Source organism: Bombina bombina, chromosome 8 (assembly GCF_027579735.1).
Source record: "Bombina bombina isolate aBomBom1 chromosome 8, aBomBom1.pri, whole genome shotgun sequence".
NCBI lineage: Eukaryota > Metazoa > Chordata > Amphibia > Anura > Bombinatoridae > Bombina > Bombina bombina.
Genome location: NC_069506.1, coordinates 49,528,184 through 49,552,526, shown reverse-complemented (window position 1 = coordinate 49,552,526; position 24,343 = coordinate 49,528,184). Strand labels below are relative to the sequence as shown.

Sequence of the window (24,343 nt, the reverse complement as noted above, 5' to 3'; positions counted from 1 at the left end):
CTCCCCTCATCCCCCAGTCATTCTTTGCCTTTCGTCCCAGGAGGATGGCAGAGAAGTGTCAGAATTTTTAATTTTTGTTTTTGTCTTTTATGGAGGGTATTTCTCTTTGGCATGGGACAGGAGTTATAAGTAGTCCTGTCAGTCTCTCAGTGTGGGCTTGGATGAAAGTTAGTGTCCGGAGATGCAGGGAGTTTCTTTCTACGAGACCATCCCGACTCATATTAACAGCTCCTCAAGCAATCAGCGTTGTCGAACTTCGCTTTGCTGCCTGCTTTCTTCTCTCAAGTCCATGGCGGAGGCGATGCTACTATTCGTCACACTTGAAGGGCCGTGTTCCTGTTCCACAGCGTAGATTCCGGTAAGATCGTTTCATTTTACTTTATTCGCAATGTACTGTAATGTGAATGTTTCCAGAGAGGCTACCACCTTGCGGGTCTAACTTATACATAAGGGTCTCAGTGAGTCTCTTTTAGTATTTTGGAATTGAGGGTTAATATCTCCTGAGGGAGGTTTTTGAACAGGGGGGTTTATAATCATGTTTGTTATATGATTCAACCTGCTTATGTACAATGTTTACTGGGCTCGTGGTTGGAACTTTGAGGCCTTTAGAAGTGACGTGGCCTTTTGGTTGGGCACGCATGTTTTGGACTGTACTGTTCACCTTGTGTTTGGGCGTGGCTACGTTCCATTTTTCCATTCCTGCATTCCCGATTGTTATAGTTTTTACTACTTTAGTCCATATTGAAATATCCTCTATCCTGTTATGAAGGCTTCTGATGCTGAGACTGTGTTAATTTCAGATTCAGCTTCTAAGGAGTCTGATATTGAGACTATTTGGATTTCAGATTCTGTGTCCGGTGATGAATCCTGAGTGGCCTTGTTGATGCCTGTCAACCAGTTTTGTTCTGTATGCCATTTCAGAGCGCCTGGTTCCTTGGGCTTGTGGAATCAAGGGACTGCTGAGCCATCCGCCTCTGGGGGTCCTGTCCTCCGAGAGGCGAGTTCCCTACCAAATCATACTTTTGCACATGCGGGTAACCCAATTTATGGTTCCTCCATGCGGGGTGGCGTGTTTCCCCCGGAGGTTGCAGCACTTTTTTGCTTCCACATAATGTTGCCAATTGTTCGTCTGCAGAGTCCAGACGTTTATTTTAGAATGTGCTCGTGCCCTATTGTCCCGGGCCTTCCGCTTTGGGGAGGGCCTCTACAGTTCCCCGCGGGGGTATCTGTCCCTGAGTGTTGTGCCTTCCGTTACAGGATTGCACACCTTCGCGTGTTGCACAGACATGTTTTTCAGTTATTGAATGACCCTATCGTTACCAGATACTGGGATTTTCAGTCTGATAATTTGAATGTTGCACCTCATTTACACATGTGGGGATGAAGTAATCTCCTGATTGTCATTTGTTTGAGATCTTTCCCAGTTTTGTGAGATAGGGCTCCATTTAGCTGGTCCTCGGGTAGGCCTGTGTCTTTTTGGGCGTTAACTTCCGGGTTGCCTTATATTTTATTTATATCCGATGGGATGTCTTTTATTTGTTTTTGTTTCCTTCAGGAACCTTCTGGGATTGATACTCTTTATTACTTCTTCGGAAGTTGTTGGACATGTTAGTCCTCTGTTACAAATGTCTGTTTTCTGTTTTTTCCCCTAGGAGGGAGAATTTGCGCAGCCTGCCGGTTGAGACCCTAGGTGCAGGCTGGTCCTGTCTGGTTCGTTCGGTCTTGCGGCTGTTCAGAAAACGTCCCTGTTCTGCTCGGCTGGTTTGGTAGAAGCGCTGAGTACTCAGGTTATCATTGTTTGTTTTCATGTTAAGCTAAGCATTCGAGAGGACCTGTGGGTCCGTGAGGGGGAAGGATTGTTTCAGTCCTTATAGCCTTCAGTCATAAATAACCGGCAGTGGGTTTTTCCGCTGCGTTACTCTTTCTGACATCTGATTTCATCAGAACTTAGAGTTTCCCCTCCTTGTGGTGGAGGGTGGGAGGGCTTAATGCCCCTTACTGCTATTGAGCGGTTTGGCCTTCATTTCTAGGCCTCTAGATTTGTCCTTTTGGGCTTGATCCAGCAGCTTGTACAGGATAGCTGTATAGCATGCAGAAGGTTTGCAATTTGAAACCTGTTGCAGCTCTTAACACCTTGCAGGTTTAGGCGTAAGCTGTTTCTAGTGTATCTAGAAGAACAGGAGAAGTGGACCGAGCGCTACACCCAGGGCCTTAAGCTTACTAACTATATAGCCTCCTAGTAGGCTAACAATACAAAAGTTAAAATGGGGAGAGAGTAAGCGCTAAAAAGCTTAAAAGGCTAGTAAAAGGTACATTTTAATACATATAAATATTTACAAATGGCAATCAGACGCATGGATCCATGTCTGACTTGACAAAAAAATATATAATAAACAAATCTAAAAATATCCAATGGAGTATAGCATGTGACGCTGACTTAGTGAGCCAGTGATGAGGAGTTAGAAGGACATGTACATTCAATAATATAAACAACCTAAGTGAGTGATTGAGTGCACACAATAGCTTCCAACAAAGAAAAATAGCATTCACAAAAAAGAAAAATAGCATTCACAAAAATTGGCGTACATAAAAAATGTTCAAATGTTCAACCGGATTTTATGTAAGTGAATCCAGTAGTGTTTCCTCCAAAGTGACGTGTAGAAATACAACGTGAAGTCAATAATAGTAGAATGTAAACGTTGAGTGGGTCAAATTATTGTGGTTCAGCTGCTAAATTAAAAAATTGTAAATCCGTGAGGTGTATAAAAATAAAAATAACTTGTGAAAAAATCCACGTGGAAAACTTGAATTCAAATGATAAACAAAGGTCAAAAATCAAAAGACAAAAATCAAAAGACAAAAATATCAAAAGACAAAAATAGAAAATCAGTGATAATATTAAAAAGCACTAAAGATCTAGTGAAAACAAATCCTTAATTCAGATGTTAAAAATCCTTGGTAAGATCCATAACAAACAAATACATCGATAAAATACCTAAAAGGGAACAAAAGAGAAACAAATAGTGCAACACTGTATATGATATATAATATAGGTAATTAAAACCAAGCTCACCAGTATGCCAACGCGTTTCGGCCTAGACTAGGCCTTTCTCAAGACTATAGTCTAGGCCGAAACGCGTTGGCATACTGGTGAGCTTGGTTGAACATTTGAACATTTTTTATGTACGCCAATTTTTGTGAACACTATTTTTTGTGAATGCTATTTTTCTTTTTTGTGAATGCTATTTTTCTTTGTTGGAAGCTATTGTGTGCACTCAATCACTCACTTAGGTTGTTTATATTATTGAATGTACATGTCCTTCTTACTCCTCATCACTGGCTCACTAAGTCAGCGTCACATGCTATACTCCATTGGATATTTTTAGATATTTTTAGATTTGTTTATTATATATTTTTTTTGTCAAGTCAGACATGGATCCATGCGTCTGATTGCCATTTGTAAATTTTTATATGTATTAAAATGTACCTTTTACTAGCCTTTTAAACTTTTTAGCGCTTACTCTCTCCCCATTTTATCTAGTGTATCTAGATGCAGCTCTTACTCTTGACTAAGTTATATGAGGCCTTTTGGGTCTTCTTCTATTGCCTCCGGGTGAGTGGATCTCCTTTTAGGGATCTGTGTTTCTGGGTGATGGTTGTTCCCTATGGGGATTTTTGTTTAGCTCTGGATTCTCTGGAGCTGGGTAGGCTTCGTGCCTTCTCTTCCTTGTGTCCTCTGCCTGTGCGGAGGTGTTAGGGAGACTAGTCCTGTTAGTAGGATTCTTGACCTCGAGGTATCCCTTGGTCGTCCTGAGACTCTGAGAAGTATCTTCATACGACTTCTAGCCTTGCTCCTTGGAGCGTTGGACTTTAGCTAGGGGTGGTTCCTTCCTTTGGTCGGGGCTTTCGAGCTCTCTTGCTATCTGGATTTTCTGGATATGCATCCATACCCTTGTGTCTGACCTTTTGGCCAGTTGGGGTGTTTAGTTCTAGGGTAAGGTATGCCTGAATTATGTTTTTCTCCTTGAGACTTCCGGTTGCTGAAGCTTCGCTTGACCTTTTTACTGACCCAGTCTGGGTGGTTTTGGAATCTTGGTTTTCAGGGCTGGTCGGGGGGTTCCATAGTAGTGGGAACTGAGGCTATGTCCTTGCTCCATCTACCTAACCTGGTCATGGTTGGCCAGGATTTCGGGGGAATTTTTTACTCTCTGCCACAGAGTGACCCTTGTCCTCTGGTGGTTAGCCGTGTTGCTTGAGCCCTAAGGGTGGTTGGTTCATACCCTGCTGCTGGCGTTGGATGTCCAATTTCTGGTGCGCCTCAGGGTTGCATTCCCCTGGTTAGCTTGCCAGTGTTCCTGTAGATTCCCTGTAGGGGGGTCCTTTTCTAGGACATCTGTGTTGAGAATTTCTCTTCCCATTAGCCGATGCCTTCGGGCCTTGAGGACAGTTGTTGCTCTTCCGGCATCATCCCTTTTCTTTAGGGGATATTCTCCTCCCTATGGAGATAGAGCCCTTGCTTGGGGCTTCTGGATGGGAAGCAGAAAGGTGGGATTGGTTCCCCCGGGGGTCTTGCTGGCTCCAAGCAGACTTGTTGGGCCTTTATTTTAATAGATCCTTAGGTCTATGGCCTTGTTGTCTGTTTTCAGAGTCAGGTTGTACTTGTACTCTGTGGGGATGGCTGTGCTATCCCTACGATCGTTCCTGTACCTGTTTCGTGATTCTTTGTTCCCCTGTTTTGGATTCCTGAGGCTGGGTTGGTCCAGCTGGCTGTGGGTCTGCGGGTCAGGATGGCCGAGCGGTCTATGGAGCTGCGTTCAGTCACAGTCTCCTCTGGATGTGTGAGCTTTGTTGAGTCTATCCTGTTAGCTTAGTCTGCTAGGGTATAGATTTCAGGAGAGAGTTTACTCTTCCTTCAGGTTCGGAGGGTATACTCTCTTTCTCGGGGGGCCTCGATTGAGGTTTGTGTTCCCCTTTTTAGTGACAATTGTGCGGGTCAGATGACTTAGGTTGCCTGGAGCGTGCCCTCTGTCTGGGGGTTGCTTTTGCAGTCTATTTCTTGCTTGACTGCTTCTTCTTCCTCGCAAGTATCCTCTGTGTCGTCCTGTTATGGATTCTGTGTTTCAAACTTGGGGTTCTCTCCTGGGTGCATTATACACCTTTTCATGGTCGAATGCCTTGCTATTCTTGACACTGGGGGGACTTTGCCTTTTCAGTTGCAATCCGTACAGGATGTTGGAGAGACGTCTGTTCTGTCTCTGTGCCCGGTCTTATCCCGGGTTTCGCTTGGCATAGGCGTGGCCTCCTTTCCCTGTTTGGGCTCCTTTGGGCCTCTGTGAGCTGGGCTCACTCGTGGAGGTGTTCTTTTTTTATATTAGGGGACCTTTCAGTTTCCTTAGTTCTCCCTTGCCTTGTTCCCTTGGATTTCAGCTGATGTCTCCTTCATTAGTGGAAATGAGCGGTGGAGGACTGTTTGTTGGGCGACGGTGTCTCCTGGAGGACTTTGGCTCAGTCGAGTCCGTTTGCGGTCTCTAGTTTGGCTTCTGGACTAACTGCGAGTCAGTGTCATTGGGGCTTTCTCCTTTTCAAATTTTCTTGGCTTTGGATGAATCAGTGTTTTTTCTCGGGTAGAGGTTCAGGCTTGGTGCCCTCAGTATGGGCCGCCTATGTACCCTCCTGTCTTGGCATTCAGTGTCCTCTATAGCTTGGGTATTGTTTTCCAAAAAGTAATGAATGCAGCTGTGGACTCTTTCCATTTAAGAAGAAAAACATAAATTATGCTTACCAGATAATTTCCTTTTCTTCTGATGGAAAGAGTCCACAGCTCCCCACCCGTAATTTTATGTGGGGTGTCCTTATATTCTTCTGGCACCTTTCACCCTGATATTTCTTCTACTGTTCCTTGTTCCTCGGCAGAATGACTGGGGGATGAGGGGAGTGGGAGGAGTATTTAAGCCTTTGGCTGGGTTGTCTTTGCCTCCTCCTGGTGGCCAGGTTCTTATTTCCCAAAAGTAATGAATGCAGCTGTGGACTCTTCCCATCAGAAGAAAAAGAAATTATCAGGTAAGCATAATTTATGTTATTATTATTCTCAGGTATTTGTAGAGCGCCAACAGATTCCACAGCGCTATGAACATAGGTTGTATGCAAAATAACATTTACAGGAATCAGATGGGTAGAGGGCCCTGCCGAGAGTTGCACTGTTGGTCTCATACGCTTACATGCTAAGGGGGTTTAAGGGGATAGCAGTGGAGATAGGAAGGTTAGTGCAGGTTGTATGCATCCCTGAATAGAAGAGTCTTCAGGGAGCACTTGAAGCTTTCAAAACTATTGTGGAGCGAGGCAGAGAGTTCCACAAGATGGGAGCCAGTCTGGAGAAGTCCTGTAAACGGGAATGTGAGGAAGTAACAAGAGAGGAGGAGAGTAGGAGGTCATGAGCAGAGCGAAGGGGACGGGAAGGAGAGTATCTGGAGACAAGGTCTGAGATATAGGGGGGAGCAGTGCAGTTGATGGCCTTGTATGTCAGAGTGAGAATTTTGTGTTTAAGCCTGGAGGCAAGAGGAAGCCAGTGAAGGGATTGGCAGAGAGGTGCAGCAGATGAAGAGCGATGTGTAAGGAAGATGAGTCTGGCAGAGGCATTCATTATGGATTGTAAAGGAGCTAGGCGGCAGCTAGGGAGACCAGAGAGGATGGAGTTGCAGTAGTCGAGGCGGGACAGGATGAGAGAGTGGATTAAATCTTAGTTGTGTCTTGTGTAAGGAAATGTCTAATTTTAGAGATTTTTTTAAGGTGGAAGCGGCAGGCTTTAGCCAAGGACTGAATGTGAGGAGTGAAGGAAAGATCTGAGTAAAGGGTGACCCCAAGACATCAGGCATGTGGGGTAGGGGTAATGATGGAATTATCAACAGTTATAGAGAAATGGGGGGTGGAGATTTTGGAAGAAAGGGGGGTAATGAGAAAAAGAAATATCTAGATAGGTAGCGTACACATATCTGGAGCACTACATGACAGGAAATAGTGCTGCCATCTAGTGCTCTTGCTAATGTATAACATTGTTGCAAAACTGCTGCCATGTACTGCTTACCTTCCTGCTTTTCAACAAAGGATACAAAGAAAACAAAGAAATTATATGAAGATAAATAGAAGTAAATTAGAAAGTTGTTTAAAATTCTATGTTCCATCTGAATCACAAAAGAAAAAATTGGGTTTTCATGTCCCTTTAATTAATGCCTGATATGGCTTTTCTTCTACCAGAAACTGAAGTTTTTTTAAAAAAAAAAAACGGGAAATGAGACGCGCAAATATGGTAAAAACTGTTATCCCTTTACAGGCCATTTGTAATTTCACTAGACACATGCAAAACACCGAAATAGACTGCACTCTCAAACTGAACTGGGTACACATCACACGACCCTGCAAAATGCACAGCCCTGGGTGATCTCCAGCACTCACAGCCAGCTGCACAGCTTTCACGGAGTCATGCAGTTAACCCCAGATCAGCCTGGGTGTAAGCTCATAGGCGAAATGAAAAAACTAAATTCTTAACACAACAAATAGAAAGTCTGGCACTTTCTTGCAAGCTCACATCTAGATTAAAAGCAAAATAGGAGGGTAAATTACAGCATTTGGCCAAATGCAGCGTACCTTTGGCTTAGCACTCATTATAGGCAACATGGGTTTAATTTTGGGTATTCTACTAACCACAATTTGTAGACATACTGAAACAAACTTTTATAAAAAGAAGTATGAGCTTTTTGAAAAAATTTCAGATAAGGGAAGCTCAAAATATAATAAAAACATTTCCCATGTCTACCAATGAATACTATTAATTAAAGGGACTCTCAAGTCAAAATAAACTTTTATGTTTCAGAAAGGGCAGCAGTTTTAAGGCACTTTTCAATTTACTTCTATTTTCCACTTTTGCAGTCTTTTTATATTCACACTTTCTGGGGGACAAGATCCTACTGAGCATGTGCACAAGATCACAGGATAAATGTATACTAGTCTGTGATTGGCTGATGTCTGTCACATGATACAGGGGGCCGGAAAATGGAAGAAAAAAAATTATTTTTTAGAAAAAAAATCTACTGCTTATTTGAAATTCAGAGTAGGTGTTAAATCATTGTCATTTTATTGTGCACTTGTTAATTATGCAATTCTACTGCATTGAGTGGTCCTTTAAGGTCACTTGATTATTTAATTTTTTGTAATTATTTATTTTCAGCTGAATGAGGACCTTGAAGGGGAAGTTATGTTCTTGGCTCAGACTGGTTCATTTTCTATTCCTTTAAAATGTTCAACCAAGAAATGCGAGGTAAGACAAACTAAATGGATATTAGTCCGTAATCTTCCTGATATCTTAAACAAAAGAATAACAGCACCAACCAAAATCATATCAGCACATTTCAGAATAGAAGCGTGTATTTTTACAAATGCAACATTTTTTTATTAAGATATTTCTATTAAAGAAAATAACATTTGTTTACTAAATAGATCCAGATAATGAGAATCCCATTAAAATCCCTCTTTTATATTGAATGGTTTTCTAACAGCTATGAATTTAATACACTGGATCAGTGATGGCCAAGTTCCTAATACATGGGGGCTTCAGATCATTATTTTAGAAATCTTAAAGGTCCATTATAGTAAAAAAATTGCATGTCCTATTAAAGGGATATGAAATCTATTTATTTTTTTCTATGATTCAGATAGGGCATGCGATTTTAAACAACTTTCTATTTTGCTTTTATTATCATTTTTTCTTTGTTCTTTTGGTATCTTTTGTTGAAAAACAGGGACGTAAGCTCAGTAGCCTGCCTATGTCTTGGGCTCTATAAGGCAGCAGTTATACAAGATTGTTTTCCATCTGCAAGACCACATGTCGAAGCAGCTGGTTTTTAAAATTTTAATATCCGGTTCAGTCCCCATCGCTTTGTGCACTTGCTTATTATATTATTCGCATGCGCACTGCTTTTGGAAAAGCACTATGGCCATATTTGTATAACATATTCAGCGCATGTGCTCATTGGCTGATGCTCCTTTCTCTCCAGAGTCACCCGAACTCCAGTGCTCTGGTACACCACTCTCTCCGGCATCAACATCACTATCCACAGAATCCGGCAAATAGATTGTGACTCGCTGCTGGAGAGAGGGGGCCAATTCTGCCAATGCATTGGAAATAAATTAGTTTTATTGCGCATTCGGGCCACCATGATGTGTCTACCTAGGTGGAATATTGTAATAGCGCCCGTATAATAATGCTAAAATGTGTTTGGCGCTGTATTAATTTTCTTATTAAAATTGCAAGAAAATCTTAAAAATTTACCATTTAAAAATATATTTGATATATATATAAGTTTTGAACTGTTGAAAACAAAATGTGGGTTTCCTATCTCTTTAACGTTTTTTATAATAGCTAATCAAAGTCTTGGGACACCACCAACATGTGTTCCATGCTATTATTGCAAACAGCTAGCTCGCAAAAACATATATTGAATAAATGTTTGCAGGTAAAATTAAAATCGCAATATAAATACAAATATTAACATTTATTAAATCTCAGTTTTAAAAGCAGTGTATACCAAATCTCTAAATAAAAAGTGGACACAGTAGAATCTGGATATACTATCCAAGTCTATAATCGGGACATCCCTCTAATAATACCAAAATAAGTTAAGAAAATAAGTAATGTATCTTACTGAAATATTCTTACTCCTTTATCATCTGAGTAATAGAACGTCTACTGTGCATTGTCTTCCATCCTGTTCAAGATCTGAGGCTGTGCTGAGACTGTTTAACACTAGGTGGCTACACAACCCAGCTGGACCTATCTACAGCACGTCACCCAGAGATTCCTCCTTAGTTGATCATGTGTCTCCTCTTCCACATAACTGCTGGTGCTGCTGTAGATCCTGTCTCCCCTCCGCCCCTCTGATCAGACGGAGCTCCACAGGGAGAAAAACTTTTAAGTCCTAATCTAGGCTTAATCCCGGTCAACACGTTTCACCCATAAAGGGCTTTCTCGAGATCTGTGGATCTCTATCTAATTAGATGAGCGGAGGAGAGATGAGACAAGTTTAAAAAGATAAATGAAGGAACTCTCTCTACTTTTTTTGGACATGGTCTTCCTCACAAACCTTTATGAATCTAGGCCAATGACTTCTCATTTATATAAATATGTCATAGAATTAATACCTAATATTATATTAAATATCTGTGGTTGTGTTTTCCATCACAGCTGACTGTAGACAAAGAGAACATTGACTTTGGAACTCATGTGATCGGGGAGACTGTGCTTCAGACTATCACTCTCACAAATCGAGGGGCCCTGGGAACAAAGTTTTACATCCGAGAATTATCACAAGCTAATCTCAACCAAAATCCAGAAGAAAAAACATCTTTGGAAGAAGCAGTAAGTTTTATTTATTTTATCATAATGTGCATGCTTTTTTCATGTTTAATTAAAGGGACATAAAACCCCAAATGTTTCCTTTGTGGCTCAGATAGACCATATTACCTAATTTGCTTAATTCTCTGGGTATCTTTTGTTCAAAAGTATACCTAGGTAGGCTCAAGAGGTGGGAGCTAGCTGCTTATTGAAGGCTGCACATATATGCCTCTTGTCATTAGCTTACCAACTCTCAGCAGTGCATTGCTGCTCCTTAAACAAAGGATACCTAGGGAATGAAGCTATAATGGCAATAGAAGTAACTTGGAAAGTTGTTTTAGAAAGTTTGCTCAAAATCATGAAAGAAAAATGTTGGGTTCATGTCCCTTTAAAGCTGGTCTTTAAAGGTTCGTTAAATACAATAGAGTTGCATAATCAAAAAGTGCATAGTAAAAGAGAATACAATAGCACAGTATTGCATTTTAAATAAGCAGTTAGATTTCAAAAGTTACTGCGATTTGTCAGCATTCCTGTATCATGTGACAGCAATCAGCCACTCACAGACAAATCTATTATGCTCAAAAGGTTAAAATTCCATAAGATTTGAAACGCTGTCTGGCACATTGCATGCTCTATCTGAGTCATGAAAATTTGTTTTTGACATTACTGTCCCTGTAATTTGTAGCAGGAATCTGGGGCGCGATCCGATATACGGCGCAGGTTTTGGTGCAAGCATGGAAACCTGCGCAGCCCGTAGTTTCAGCTCGCACAGCGAGCTATAACATATACGGCGCCGGCAATTGCTAAAGTGCCGTAAGTCGGACAAACTAGCGATGTCCAGAAATAAGCGTAAGTACAAATTTCTGGAGTCGCCAGTGACTTACGGCACTTTAGAAACTGCCGCTGCATAAAAAAACTTACTAAAATATTAAATCTCCCGTTACTGTCTAACACGCCTCCCAAAAATAACCTGACACGTATACCTGTCTATCCGCAATCCCCCCTCTCACTCCTAATAATAAATGTATTAACCCCTAAACCGCCGCTCCCGGACCCCGCCGCCAGCTACATTAAATGTCTTACCCCCTAATGTGATCCCCCTACACCACCGCAAGCTACATTAAAATTATTACCCCCTAATGTGAGCCCCCTACCCCGCCGCCACCTACATTAACTATATTACCCCCTAATATGATCCCCCTACACCGCCGCCACCTATAATAACTCTATTAACCCCTAATCTGAGCCCCCTACCCCACCGCCACCTATTTTAACTATATTAACCCCTAATATGAGCCCCCTACCCCGCCGCCACCTATATTATATGTAATACCCCCTTACACCGCCGCCACCTATATTAAATTTATTAACCCCTAATGTGAGCCCCCTACACCGCCGCCACCTATATTAAATTTATTAACCCCCTAATGTGATCCCCCTACACCGCCGCAAGCTACATTAAAATTATTACCCCCTAATTTGAGCCATCTACCCCGCCGCCACCTACATTAACTATATTACCCCCTAATATGATCCCCCTACACCGCCGCCACCTATAATAACTCTATTAACCCCTAATCTGAGCCCCCTACCCCGCCGCCACCTATTTTAACTATATTAACCCCTAATATGAGCCCCCTACCCCGCCGCCACCTATATTATATGTAATACCCCCTTACACCGCCGCCACCTATATTAAATTTATTAACCCCTAATGTGAGCCCCCTACACCGCCGCCACCTATATTAAAATTATTAACCCGTAATCTAATCCCCCTACAACGCCGCCACCTCTATTAAAATTATTAACCCCTAATTTAATCCCCCTACACCACCGCCACCTATATTAAAATTATTAACCCCTAATCTAATCCCCCTACACCGCCGCCACCTATATTAAATATATTAACCACTAAACCTAAGTCTAACCCTAACACCCCCTAACTTAATTATTATTAAAATAAATCTAAATAATATTAACTAAATTATTCCTATTTAAATCTAAATACTTACCTATAAAATAAACCCTAAGATAGCTACAATATAATGAATAATTACATTGTAGCTATTTTAGGGTTTATATTTATTTTACAGGTAACTTTGTATTTATTTTAACTAGGTACAATAGCTATTAAATAGTTAATAACTATTTAATAGCTACCTAGTTAAAATAATTACCAAATTACTTGTAAAATAAATCCTAACCTAAGTTACCATTACACCTAACACTACCCTATCAATAAATTAATTAAATAAAGTACAATTATCTCTACTAAAATACAGTTAAATACACTAATCTATATTACAAAAAAAACAAACACTAAATTACAAAAAATAAAAAAAATTACAAGAATTTTAAGCTAATTACACCTAATCTAAGCCCCCTAATAAAATAACAAAGCCCCCCAAAATAATAAAATTTCCCTACCCTAAACTAAATTTATAAAAGTAATCAGCTCTATTAGGGCCTTTTGCGGGGCATTGCCCCAAAGTAATTAGCTCTTTTACCTGTAAAAAAAAAGAACACCCCCCCCCCCCATTACAACCCACACACCCCTACTCTAAAACCCACTCGATCCCCCCCTTAAAAAAACCTAAGTCTAACCCCCAAGTGGTCCTTACCTGTCCTGAAGACCGGCGGAAAAGGTCCTGTTCCAGGCGGAGAAGTCTTCTTCCAGGCGGCGACCTCTTCTTCTTCTTCCAGGAACCAGCCGGCGCGGAGCGGAGGAGTTGAAGCCCGATGACCGCGGAGCTGAAGACCGTCCACTCTGGAACTGAAGACCGGCGACACTGGAACTGAAGAACGGAGGCATGGAGCGTGGAGGATCCTCTTCATTACGATCTCCGCCGTACACTGAATAGGAATTCAAGGTACGCGATTAAAAATGGCGTCCCTTGAATTCCTATTGGCTGATTTGAGCTTTCAAATTCAAATCAGCCAATCGGATGAGAGCTACTTTAATTCTGTTGGCTGATTTGAATAGTCAATAGAATAAGAGCTACTGTAATTCTATTGGCTATTCTAATCTAAATTTCTGCCTGTTTCAAGGGCTCTATAGACAGCCTCTTAATCACATGCTTTTTTATTTGCTTTTCACAACAGGACACTGGTAGTTAATGTGGGCCATATAGATAACAATGTGTCCACGCCTGAGAAGTTATTTAAGATTTAGCACAACACAGTACTAACTGCAACTCAATAGATAATAAATAGTCAGTCATGTGATCAGGGGGCTGTCAGAAGAGGCTTAGATACAAGGTAATCACAGAGGTAAAAAGTATATTAATATAACTGTGTTGGTTAAGCAAAACTGGGGAATGGGTAATAAAGGGATTATCAATATTTTAAAACAATAAAAAAATATCTATTGTAGTCTGTCCCTTTAAAGGGACAGTCCAGTCAAACTTAAACTTTCATGATTCAGACAGGGCATGTAATTTTAAACAACTTTCCAATTTACTTTTCTCACCAAATTTGCTTTGTTTTCTTGGTATTCTTTGTTGAAAGCTAAACCTAGGTAGCCTCTTATCTCAGTACATTCTGACAGTTTTTCACAGCTAGACAGTGCTAGTTCATGTGTGCCATATAGATAACAGTGTGCTCACTCCCGTAGAGTTATTTATGAGTCTACATTGATTGGCTAAAATGCAAATCTCTCAAAAGAACTGAGATAAGGGAGCAGTCTGCAGAGGCTCAGATACAATGTAATCACAGAGGTAAAAAGTATATTAATATAACTGTGTTGGTTAAGCAAAACTGGGGAATGGGTAATAAAGGGATTATCAATATTTTAAAACAATAAAAAAATATCTATTGTAGTCTGTCCCTTTAAAGGGACAGTCCAGTCAAACTTAAACTTTCATGATTCAGACAGGGCATGTAATTTTAAACAACTTTCCAATTTACTTTTCTCACCAAATTTGCTTTGTTTTCTTGGTATTCTTTGTTGAAAGCTAAACCTAGGTAGCCTCTTATCTCAGTACATTCTGACAGTTTTTCACAGCTAGACAGTGCTAGTTCATGTGTGCCATATAGATAACAGTGTGCTCACTCCCGTAGAGTTATTTATGAGTCTACATTGATTGGCTAAAATGCAAATCTCTCAAAAGAACTGAGATAAGGGAGCAGTCTGCAGAGGCTCAGATACAATGTAATCACAGAGGTAAAAAGTATATTAATATAACTGTGTTGGTTATATAAAACTGGGGGATGGGTAATAAAGGGATTATCTATCTTTTTAAACAATAACAATTCTAGAGTATACTGTCCCCTTTAATATTGAGTTTACTGTCCCTTTAAGGATAGTCCTATCTATTTTTAAATCATGCACAGAATAGCTCATATCTGAATACACCTAAATTGTATATATTTTAATGGTTTCTCAGACATCTCCAGCTTTGAATGTCCATATAACTAAAGAGAAAGACTCTGACACCTCAGTAGAATCAAGAGCTGAAGAACAAGGGGAGACAGGCGCATCAAGGCAAAGTGAGCGTGCTAGTGAAGATGCAGACCTTGCAGGTGACAAGACGGATGCAAAAAGTGCTGCAGGGAAAGAAGATTCAGACATAGGTACAATATGGTTGTATAATTGGCTTGTACATATTTTTTTTAAAGAACATGAAAGTCATTGTTTATATATATACAGTACATAGTATTCGCCAGTAATTAACCCCTTCAGGACAAATGCATCTGTCCCAGATGCAAACGTCAACAAAGGGTTAATCGGACGTCACATGATCGCCACTGCGATCACGTGACTTAAAGAGGTGGTGATTGGCTCCTGGGGGACTGTCTGCATTGCTAGGCACATTCCCGCTTTAGATCCAGCTGCGTTTACTTGAGCAGGGGAGCAGAACGCCAGAATAGTTAAGGACGTTCTATGCCATCCTAAGGGCGTATAAGTCCGGTACTTTTAGGACAGCATGGAGCACAGGCTCTATTTAAGTGTAAACTGAGTGATAGCAAAAATGCTAAAAATTCTCCAGTACTTTAGGCAAGATTTTTTTCTGAAATTCCCTGTAGTGAAGGGGTTAAACAATAAACGTATATTGCAAATATTTTTTGTAACTAATTAAACATTTTAAGCATAATTACAATTTGAGCGTACAATCCCATTAGTTTTTTAAAAAAACTAAGAAATATGTGTATAATACAAAATGCTTGATTCATTCTAGATAGTTTAGGATAATAACAGAAATCACAAGGTGGTTATATTAAACCTTTTATCAGCAAAAGTTGCAGAACGTATCTCATAGATTTCCTTCTGAATACAGGGAGTCCACAGCTGCATTCATTACTTTTAGGAATACAGAACCTTGCCACCAGGAGGAGACAGACATCCCAGCCAAAGGCTTAAATACCTCCCCCACTTTGGAGTTTGGCAGAGAAGTGTCGGAAGAGTTGTCTCTTATGGAGGGTAGTACTCTTCGAGATGGAACTGGAGTTTTAAGTAGTCTTGTTAGCCTCTCAGTGAGAGCATTGATGAAGGTATGAGTCCGGAGATGAAGGGAGAGTCTTTCTGCGAAACCATCCGACTCATATTAACAGCTCCATAAGCATTTAGCATTGACGAGTTTCGCTGCCTGCTTTTCTGCACTCAAGTCCATGTCAGAAGCGCTGCTACAATCAGTTAAACTTGGAGGACCATGTTGTTCCACGGCATAGATTCCGGTAAGATTGTTTCCATTTTTACATGCTTGTAACGTTAGAAGACAGGGTCTCTGTGGAACTCCTTTATCTTTATGGAATCATGGGGTAATATCTCCGGAGGGGGATTATTGAACAGTTGGGCTTTAATCATGTTTGTTATGTGATTTTGACTGCTTATGTGCAAGTGATGTTTGGAGCTCATAGGCTTTTACGGAACGTACAGGTTATTCCGGGCTACACAGTTTTATGGACTGGCGCGCTTTTCTTTCCGGTAGTGAATCCTGCACGTTGCACCACATGACCTGGTTTGGTCACGTTTTTGTTTCCTATTTCTGTATTCCTGACGTGCGACTGCGGAGAGGATCCTTTTTCTCTACCTGTCTGGGACATAGGAGGTGATGAGTGCCCCAGCCAACTTTATCAAGAGGTTAAGTGGTTAGTGATAACCACTTAACCTCTTGAAAAAGTCAGCTTAGGGTCGACGAAACGCGTTGGGGGCTGAGCTTTGGTGGCTCCTACGGAACAAGTTAACTAAAGGATTTAATTCGGTGCTGTGTACCGTGTTACACGAGAGCCTGACATTTGGACATCTGGACTTTTGCTACAAACCCTGAACGGGAGACAGGCTTGTTATTATTTTAATCCTGTAAGTGTTTTTAACTGTGTGTGCAATAAAATATACAAACGTCTACCTTGATATGGGCTTGTACTTGTTTCTCCTTTTATAGAATTTGCCGTATAGAGAGTGTAGGTAACACACCTCTGAAAGCAGCTGCAGCCGTGGATCAAGTACCAAGAACCTCCTGGCAATATCTGCATATACATAGTCATCATTGGATAATATTTGACTCTCACTAATACTCTCACCCTCAGCATTGAGTCTGTCGAAGTGGTAATATTATTCCCTTGTTTGTACTTGTTTATGGGAAAATTTACACTGTAAAATATTTATCCATTTTTTGTTTAATAATATTTTTTTCTCTTGTGTTTCTTAATAAGTGAATATTTAGTCCTGCGTTTCCCCCCCCTCACCACCACCTTCTTGCTTCCTTTTCACAGGGGTGTATTTTCCCCCTCTATTGGTGCTCCATAGGGGTTCTCTCTTTGGTTTTCTATGCTCTCTATGTAGAACTTATTTCTTCTTCCTATTGAGGGTTGATATACGGTTCTCTCTTCCCTTATCAGGGGGATGGATATTTTCCTATCATCATGTTGAGGAAATTCCGTTTTTTAGGGACCGTATTGTTTTCAGTAGCCTCGTTCTGATCCTAGCTTTTCTGGGATCTAAGATTTTTTTTATACTATATCCTGTTTGTCTGGGTATTGGTTGCTCCTATTTTTGGTGGTTCTGATTTCTCCATCGCCTGCTAGGATTTTTAAAGAATCTCTCTTGTCCTTTCCAGTTTGGTTTTGGAATGGAGTTCCTGGGGTAGGCTCCAGAGTGGTTCTTGATTCTGTTTGATTTTCAGACAATAAGTCTCCTAGGCCTTTTGAGTTAAAATACTCTATAGGCTTGCCCTGCTCTTTTCCTTCAGTCCTTTGTTGGTACTGTGGGTGGGGGATGTTAACAGTCCGATTTTTTGGCTTTGCATGGTGCTATCTATCTCCAGATTGTCAAAGATTTCTGGTTAGTCTGCACCGGTCGCCAGTCTGCGGTATATCTTTCCCTATTCCGAGAAACCTACCTTTGGTCTACTGGAGCAGTTTGGCTTATCACTTTCATGGCAGTGGGAGAGTGTCTTCTGGGATTCCTTCTGCTTTCTCTTAGGAATCTTCGGTCACTCTTTCTACTCTGAGGACCTGGTCTTCTAAGTTTTCCAGTTGGGTTCTTTCTGAAGTAGATCTTTTTTCTGACTCTGAGAGTTCAGCAGGAGGTCGAGGGACTCTCCCTTGGTGTGTCTTTTTGACGGATCTGTACCTTTGGTGGGATCCGATTTAGGTTCTCTGGGCGTTCATGCCTGTCCTAGTCTTGCCCTTAGGGGATCGTGGTCAGGGATTCTTAGGTAGATCTCTGGACCTTTTTGGTGCTGGGGAAGTTTATTCTTCATTGTTCCCCTCGAATATTTCACCTTTTTTGGGTTGATTCAGTCTGTCAGGGGTAGGCATAAGGGTACCTGATGCTCCTTTTTTTGTGCTACGACTCGTTTTTGTGGTTGGTCTTCTCCATTATGGGTGCTCCTTATTATGAAGTTTTGACAGGGTCTTTGCCCTTGGTGTTTTGATGTATCATGAAAGGGTTTTTTCGGAAGGGTGTCAGTCCTTTCCTCAGTTTGTAGCAGGTCCCTCGTTTCACTTTTTGGGTTGACGGCCTCCCCCCCCCCTGTTTTGGTGGTGGTGGGGGGGTTTGGTTCTCTCTGATTCTATATTTCTTCTTGAGGGTCTCTCTGGTACTTCCAGGGTGTCCTATCAAGAACCGGCTAACAACCTTTTCTCGAGGACGGCTAGTTCTTAGCCTGAGGGTTAGCCTGACTGTCTAACAGACGTGTGGTTATGGGTGGTCTCATCCGTCACTTCTCCCCGGATATGTAGGCTCCTACGCATTTCTAGATTTCTGTTTCTGTTCTATTCTGAGGTCATGAACCCTTGGTTTTCAATTCCTTTTGCTATAACACGGCCAGCAGTCAGGCAGTTGCATTCAAATTTTGTCTGTTAGGACATTAGACTTCTTGTCTAGGATTGCATCGGTTATTTGTATCAATGTAGCAGATGGTCCTTGAATTCGTCTATTCATTGACCTGTTACATTTCTGGAATATCTCTCCAGGTCCTAGTATCTCTTGCAGTCGGGTAATCCGCCTTCTTTGGGTCTTCTTTCTAAGGAGACTTTTTCTTCGGGTTCTGCAAGGGGCTTCTCTCCCTTTTTTTCTGGGATAGTACCTCAATGTTCTCTCAGTCCTCTTAGCATAGTTGCTTGATTCTGTGTTCTTCCTATGGAAGTGTACGGTGTTGGGAGTTTTTAGTTGTCCCCCTTGTCGTGTTCGTGGAGGAGTATTTCTTCGCCTGACCTCATAGTTAGCGGGACTCTTGTCTCCTCAGAGGTTTGTGTGCTCTTTTTGGGATCAGTGATTTTGTGTGGTCTCTTATGTGGGCTCTTACAGTCCTAATTGTTGGGCAGTTACTTGCTAACTTTTTGGGGTCTTTTGCTGCTGTTGAAGCAGTTTTCGGGAGATGGGATTTTTTTCAGGCTTTGGCGCCCGCAAATTGGCCCACTTTATTGTTACCCCCCCCATCCCCCCCCCCCCCCCGTTGCATTCAATGTCCTCGGGTATTGTTTTCCCCAAATTAATGAATGCAGCTGTGGACTCTCCCTGTATTTAGAAGGAAAACAAAAATGATGACTTACCAGATAATTTTCTTTCCTTCGATACAGGGAGAGTCAACAGCTCCTGCCCATGCTCTCCGGAGGGCGGCCTTAAATTTAAATTGCTTTCTTCTGGCACCTTTTTCACCCTGATATTTCTCCTACTGTTCATTGACAGGGAGGGAAGTGGGGGAGGTATTTAAGCATTTGGCTGGGGTGTCTTTGCCTCCTCCTGGTGGCCAGGTTCTGTATTCCCAAAAGTAATGAATGCCCTGTATCGAAGAAAAGGAAATTATCTGGTAAGTCATTATTTTTGTTTTTCAGTCAGTTATATCTTAATTTTGTTATCAATCATTTTGGATGTATCAACATGACTAGTAAACTATAGTGATATTTATATATATATATATACACATACACACACAGTATCCCACAAAAGTGAGTACACCCCTCACATTTTTGTAAATATTTTATTATATCTTTTTATGTGACAACACTGAAGAAATGACACATTGCTACAATGTAAAGTAGTGAGTGTACAGCCTGTATAACAGTGTAAATTTGCTGCCCCCTCAAAATAACTCAAAACACAGCCATTAATGTCTAAACCGTTGGAAACAAAAGTGAGTACACCCCTAAGTGGAAATGTCCAAATTGGGCCCAATTAGTCATTTCCCTCCCCGGTGTCATGTGACTCGTTAGTGTTACAAGGTCTCAGCTGTAAATGGGAAGCAGGTGTGTTAAATTTGGTGTTATCGCTCTTACACTCTCTCATACTGGTCACTGGAAGTTCAACATGGCACCTCAAGGCAAAGAACTCTCTGAGGATCTGAAAAAAAAGAATTGTTGCTCTACATAAAGATGGCCTAGGCTATAAGAAGATTGCCAAGACCCTGAAACTGAGCTGCAGCACGGTGGGCAAGACCGTACAGCGGTTTCACAGCACAGGTTCAACTCAGAACAGGCCTCGCCATGGTCGACCAAAGAAGTTGAGTGCACGTGCTCAGCATCATATCCAGAGGTTGTCTTTGGGAAATATATGTATGAGTGCTGCCAGCGTTGCTGCAGAGGTTGAGGGGGGGGGGGATTCAGCCTGTCAGTGCTCAGACCATACGCCGTACACTGCATCAAATTGGTCTGCATGGCTGTTGTCCCAGAAGGAAGCCTCTTCTAAAGATGATGCACAAGAAAGCAAAAAACAGTTTGCTGAAGACAAGCAGACTAAGGACATGGATTACTGGAACCATGTCCTGTGGTCCGATGAGACCAAGATAAACTTATTTGGTTCAGATGGTGTCAAGTGTGTGTGGCGGCAACCAGGTGAGGAGTACAAAGACAAGTGTGTCTTGCATACAGTCAAGCATGGTGGTAGGAGTGTCAGGGACTGGGCCTGCATGAGTGCTGCCGGCACTGGGGAGCTACAGCTCATTGAGGGAACCTTGAATGCCAACATGTACTGTGACATACTGAAGCAGAGCATGAGCGCTTCCTTTTGGAGACTGGGCCGCAGGGCAGTTTTCCAACATAATAACGACTCCAAACACACCTCCAAGATGACCACTGCCTTGCTAAAGGGGGATAAAGGTGATGGACTGGCCAAGCATTTCTCCAGACCTAAACCCTATTGAGCATCTGTGGGGCATCCTCAAACGGAAGGTGGGGGAGAGCAAGTTCTAACATCCACCAGCTCTGTGATGTCGTCATGGAGGAGTGGAAGAGGACTCCAGTGGCAACCTGTGAAGCTCTGGTGCTGGAAAATAATGGTGGACACACAAAATATTGACACTTTGGGCCCAATTTGGACATTTCCACTTAGGGGTGTACTCACTTTTGTTGCCAACGGTTTAGACATTAATGGCTGCGTATTGATTTATTTTGAGGGGACAGTAAATTTACACTGTTACATAGGCTGTACACTCACTACCTTACATTGTAGCAAAGTGTAATTTCTTCAGTTTTGGCACATGAAAAGATATAATAAAATATTTACAAAAATGTGAGGTGTGTACTTACTTTTGTGGGATACTGTGTGTGTGTGTGTGTGTGTATATATATATATATATATATATATATATATATATATATATATATATATATATACATACATATTTATTGTGTATGCTGTTAATGAGAGATTTCTTGCTTATCATTTCTATACCATATATGTAGAGCTTGTTACTGAAGATGCTGTCACACTTGTAGAAGACACAATAGAGGATGGAGATCTACAGGATCACATTGAAGAGGATTATATAGAAATCAAGTTGGGGGAAGTAAGTGGAATTAACAACTGTAGATTGCTGTATCATGGTCGGGTGTTTATTACCAATCATATTTTAATTATCACATTTGAAATGTTGTGCAAAATTGGTGATATACTTATCTGGAGTAAAAACAGAACCGTAAAGTGTTCAGCTGGTGAAATATGTTATGTTCTTTTTTGTTGTTGCTAGGTTTACATACTTTGTATTAGATATTGTGCATTCAGATCCTTCGCAAGGATCCAAATGTGGAAGTAGGTGGCCGCTCATACCATTCAGCTCTTTTTCGAGACGGATTTATTCTTGTGAAATATTCCCACACTAAGATATGGATTTGCACAGATCTTAGTGTGGGGAAGTTTCAGAAGAATAAATCCATCTACGAAAAGAGCCGACCTGCACAAGCGACTGCCTACTTCCGCATTTGGATCCTCACGAAGGATCCGAATGTGCATATCTATTTCTTATTCTGTTTTAAAAGTGCATAAAAAATGTCGTCAAGTTTGATATGTAACCCCCCATTTTTACTTAGTATTAAGCAATTTGGTTGGTTTTAGAAACATTAGTTTCTCAGAGTATGTTGCTTAGCAACTCTAAACCGATGGTATTAATTTATTGAATATTATGTGTGTTTCACATTTAGGTAATACTGGTTTTAAAAGTCAGACACATTTTTTATGCCTGTTAGAGGACGCTATAAACGTGACTTAATCACAGCACATGTCAAGTTTAAAGTTTTTTTTTCTTGCAAATTTATGTTTTTTGTTCCTGTTGACTTCAGTAAAAGCCGAAACAGCCATCTGAGGAGTCAAAAGATCCTGTAAAAAGACACGGAAACTAGTGTTTTCTTTTTGATGGAATATTGTTGTTGAATTGTCAAAATGCAAGGAGTAGGGGATGTTTTTTTGTGCTACAAATGTGTTTAAATGCATTATGGACAATGGATTATTGTGAAGTTTTTGAATGAGTTTCAATGGAGTTTAATTTTAAAACCCAATGAAAAGTAAGGAGATCAGCTTTTAGTTCTGCTTGATTGTAATAACGGCTATAGTTCTTATATACATGAGGTTCAATTTATCAAGCTGGAAAAACAGCTTTTGAGCTGCTTCTTAAGCCATTCTCCATTTTAGAGTAAATATAAATCATCCTGGTCTGACTGCCCTAGATTATTGGTAAAACCTAGTACAGGGGGAGGCACATCACATGTAAACACCTGGCCAATCATAAATTCAGGTATGGATTCTGCCTCATTGGCTTTTAATGTGGGCGTACAGGTTCCCTGCCCATACCATTAAAAATATAAAATATTAATTGTAGCTACCAATTAGCAATTTATAATAATGACTCTTATCTTCATCCTCTAATAGAATGTGTAAGTATAATGCCTCACTTTTTTTTTTCCGTACCAGTAAATAAGGTATGAAATATTTTACTACTGTGATATTATCTCTAATTTCAGATAACAGAAGGGGAAATTGGACCTTTAAAAACTGTGAAAATTCCAGTTATTTTCACTCCAACATTTCCTGGAAAAGCACATATTTTATTTGAGATAACATTTGATAATTCCAGTTGTAAAGCTGTAAGTATTTAATCCTTTAAGTGTAACAATTATATACCCAAGGTTAGATTTTATTACGTACAATGTTTGCATGGTTAAGCTTTAAAATAAAATGAATATTCTCTGTGTGCTTTTTGTTAAAGGATTACTATCTTTTACTATTTTTATTATAAACAAACCCCATATAACATGTAATAAGCATAAACTAAAACATACTGACCTATAAATGTTGTAAAACGAAGAAGCATAACGGTAGAAAAATCATATTTAGTTTTCGGTGATTACGTCACGATATCCAGCCCACAAATGTCGGCACTATGTGTTAGGATACAGTAACCAATCATATTGCATGTTTATGCATCTCATTAAGAGACTAATTTGTCCTACTGCGCATAAAATCGGCGAAATATTGCATGCGCATTTTCAACTAGTGAATCTGAAGTTACCCACAGATAGGAATCACGCTTGCGCATTACAAGGAGTGACGGTTTCTGTGACGTTGCGCAATCTTGCGCATGCGCAGAGCTTATTAGAGGCGCCATATTCAAACCGCGGTTGTCAGCCCGGATTGCACAGGAGTTAAGGATACCCACGGAGTGGGTTTGGAAAGCAATAAATAATTGAAGAAAGAAATCGGCAAAACGGTAACAATCTCATTATGAGATTATATTGAGAAAATGTTTGATTAGGGTAGTTAGTTCGTTACAAGCTTAGATATTTTTTGCTTACAGTGTCCCTTTAAGGTAAAATGTATTGCTTTATTTCTCACACTTTGTTTTTATTTATTGGTCCTTTTGATTTGAAGTTATTTTCAATGAACATCTGCAAACAATTTTTTTTTCCGCTTGCACTCAAATACCACTAAAACTAAGATATTTGGCACCAAACTTTGGCTAGATTACAAGTTGCGTGCTATTGTTTGCATGGGACAACATAAGCAATATTGCAACCGTGCTAAATTGCCAGCATATTACAAGATAAAAAGTATATCTATAACTGTATTTACATTCCTTTCCATTCATCTAAGAATAGACACTACACTCACCGGATTTTCCAAAGTAAAACATCACTTTTATTGGATTCACATTAAAATGACATAATCCCTAAACGTTTCTGTACCGATCAGGTACCTTTCTCAATGGGATATCAAAGTGTGAAGAGCGGTATGTACTGGTCATATCACCC

General features: G+C 40.6%; 1 protein-coding gene across 1 annotated transcript in view; it reads left to right on the top strand.

Annotated features, from left to right (window-relative positions):
• Window positions 1-24,343, top strand: part of CFAP74 (cilia and flagella associated protein 74) — a 331,535-nt gene that overhangs the window by 148,531 nt on the left and 158,661 nt on the right. Inside the window, 5 exon segments of the mRNA XM_053690359.1 lie at window positions 8,222-8,311; window positions 10,235-10,408; window positions 14,770-14,956; window positions 21,506-21,609; window positions 23,057-23,179. Coding sequence (XP_053546334.1) covers window positions 8,222-8,311; window positions 10,235-10,408; window positions 14,770-14,956; window positions 21,506-21,609; window positions 23,057-23,179 — 678 coding nt within the window.